Source organism: Tigriopus californicus, chromosome 5 (assembly GCF_007210705.1).
Source record: "Tigriopus californicus strain San Diego chromosome 5, Tcal_SD_v2.1, whole genome shotgun sequence".
NCBI classification, from domain to species: Eukaryota; Metazoa; Arthropoda; class Copepoda; order Harpacticoida; family Harpacticidae; genus Tigriopus; species Tigriopus californicus.
Window position 1 is genome coordinate 1,104,680 of NC_081444.1, and position 997 is coordinate 1,105,676.

The window sequence follows — 997 nt, forward strand, 5'->3', positions numbered from 1 at the left end:
AATACACTGCCCTCCTTGCATTTTGTTTCATTTTTCTCGATTTTTATGGCTGCATTTTGTTTGGACCGTAAAAAAAATTATGTTTTCTGTTATCAGTTTTGCCTTTGGAGCTGCGGAACTGGAGCATCGGATGTAAGAGCAGAAATTAACGGCCCCAAAGCTGCTCTCATATCCGATTTTAACTGTAACCGTAACATGGATCACTCTGCCGACCAATCGGTAATGCCAATGTCGCCGTTGTGTCTAATTGTCGCGCTGTTTGGTCGTTTACCCATTTTTTCCCAAGAGAAATCCAGCCGGAATCTGGACTTTCCGCTCGGTGGTATCATCCTGCATTATGATATACAGCTCGTCATTGTTCTCATTCTGATCGGTGATCACAATCCCCACTGCTCCCGCTTCTTGAGCCTTTAAGGCCTTGCTCACAAACGAGCATTCCCCACGATCCACCAAAGCCACGTGGCCTTCCACGTCCTCAGCATTGAAATAAGAACCACACCCACAAGCCGGATCCGATGGAACCAAGGGAATCCCGTGGAAGGTATTGTTCTAGGCATTTCATAGGATAAGATTTTAATTTTATTTCAGAAGACACTGATCCGTCCCACAGCACTCACCCAAGGCGTGGAAAAGGCCGCTTGGTTCATTTTATAAGTATAGCTGAGTTCTTCCGGCTCCACAATCTCAAAGAACACGTAACCTTCGGCTTGATTAATCATATAGTCCTTGGGGTTGAAAGCATGGTCGAGCAATTCTGCGGAACCCAAACATACACCATCATAAGGAAGGAGGTTGGTTTGATTTGTCATCAGGGTCCACTTACTTTGAGTCTGGGTTGGTGAGGTCAGGAGTGGTATGGACAGGAGGAACCAAACATTCACTTGGAACGTCATAATGTGTGACAGCCAGCCTGAAAGGCGGCTAGACCGACTTGTCATGGATTAAGACATAAAACAAGAAGTCACATAGAAGAGTAAAAATCGACCTTTTTTTTTTT

General features: G+C 44.9%; 1 protein-coding gene across 2 annotated transcripts in view; it reads right to left on the reverse strand.

The window, feature by feature from the left end:
- Nucleotides 1-991, reverse strand: part of LOC131880380 (PRADC1-like protein) — a 4,491-nt gene extending 3,500 nt beyond the window's left edge. For both annotated transcript variants that reach the window (XM_059227005.1, XM_059227006.1), the window contains exons 1-3: nucleotides 824-991; nucleotides 618-754; nucleotides 272-549 (exon numbers count right to left, since the gene is read on the reverse strand). In XM_059227005.1, coding sequence (XP_059082988.1) covers nucleotides 272-549; nucleotides 618-754; nucleotides 824-938 — 530 coding nt within the window. In that variant the 5' untranslated portion in view covers nucleotides 939-991. The remainder of the gene's footprint in view (nucleotides 1-271; nucleotides 550-617; nucleotides 755-823) is intronic.
- Nucleotides 992-997: the final 6 nt, after the last annotated feature.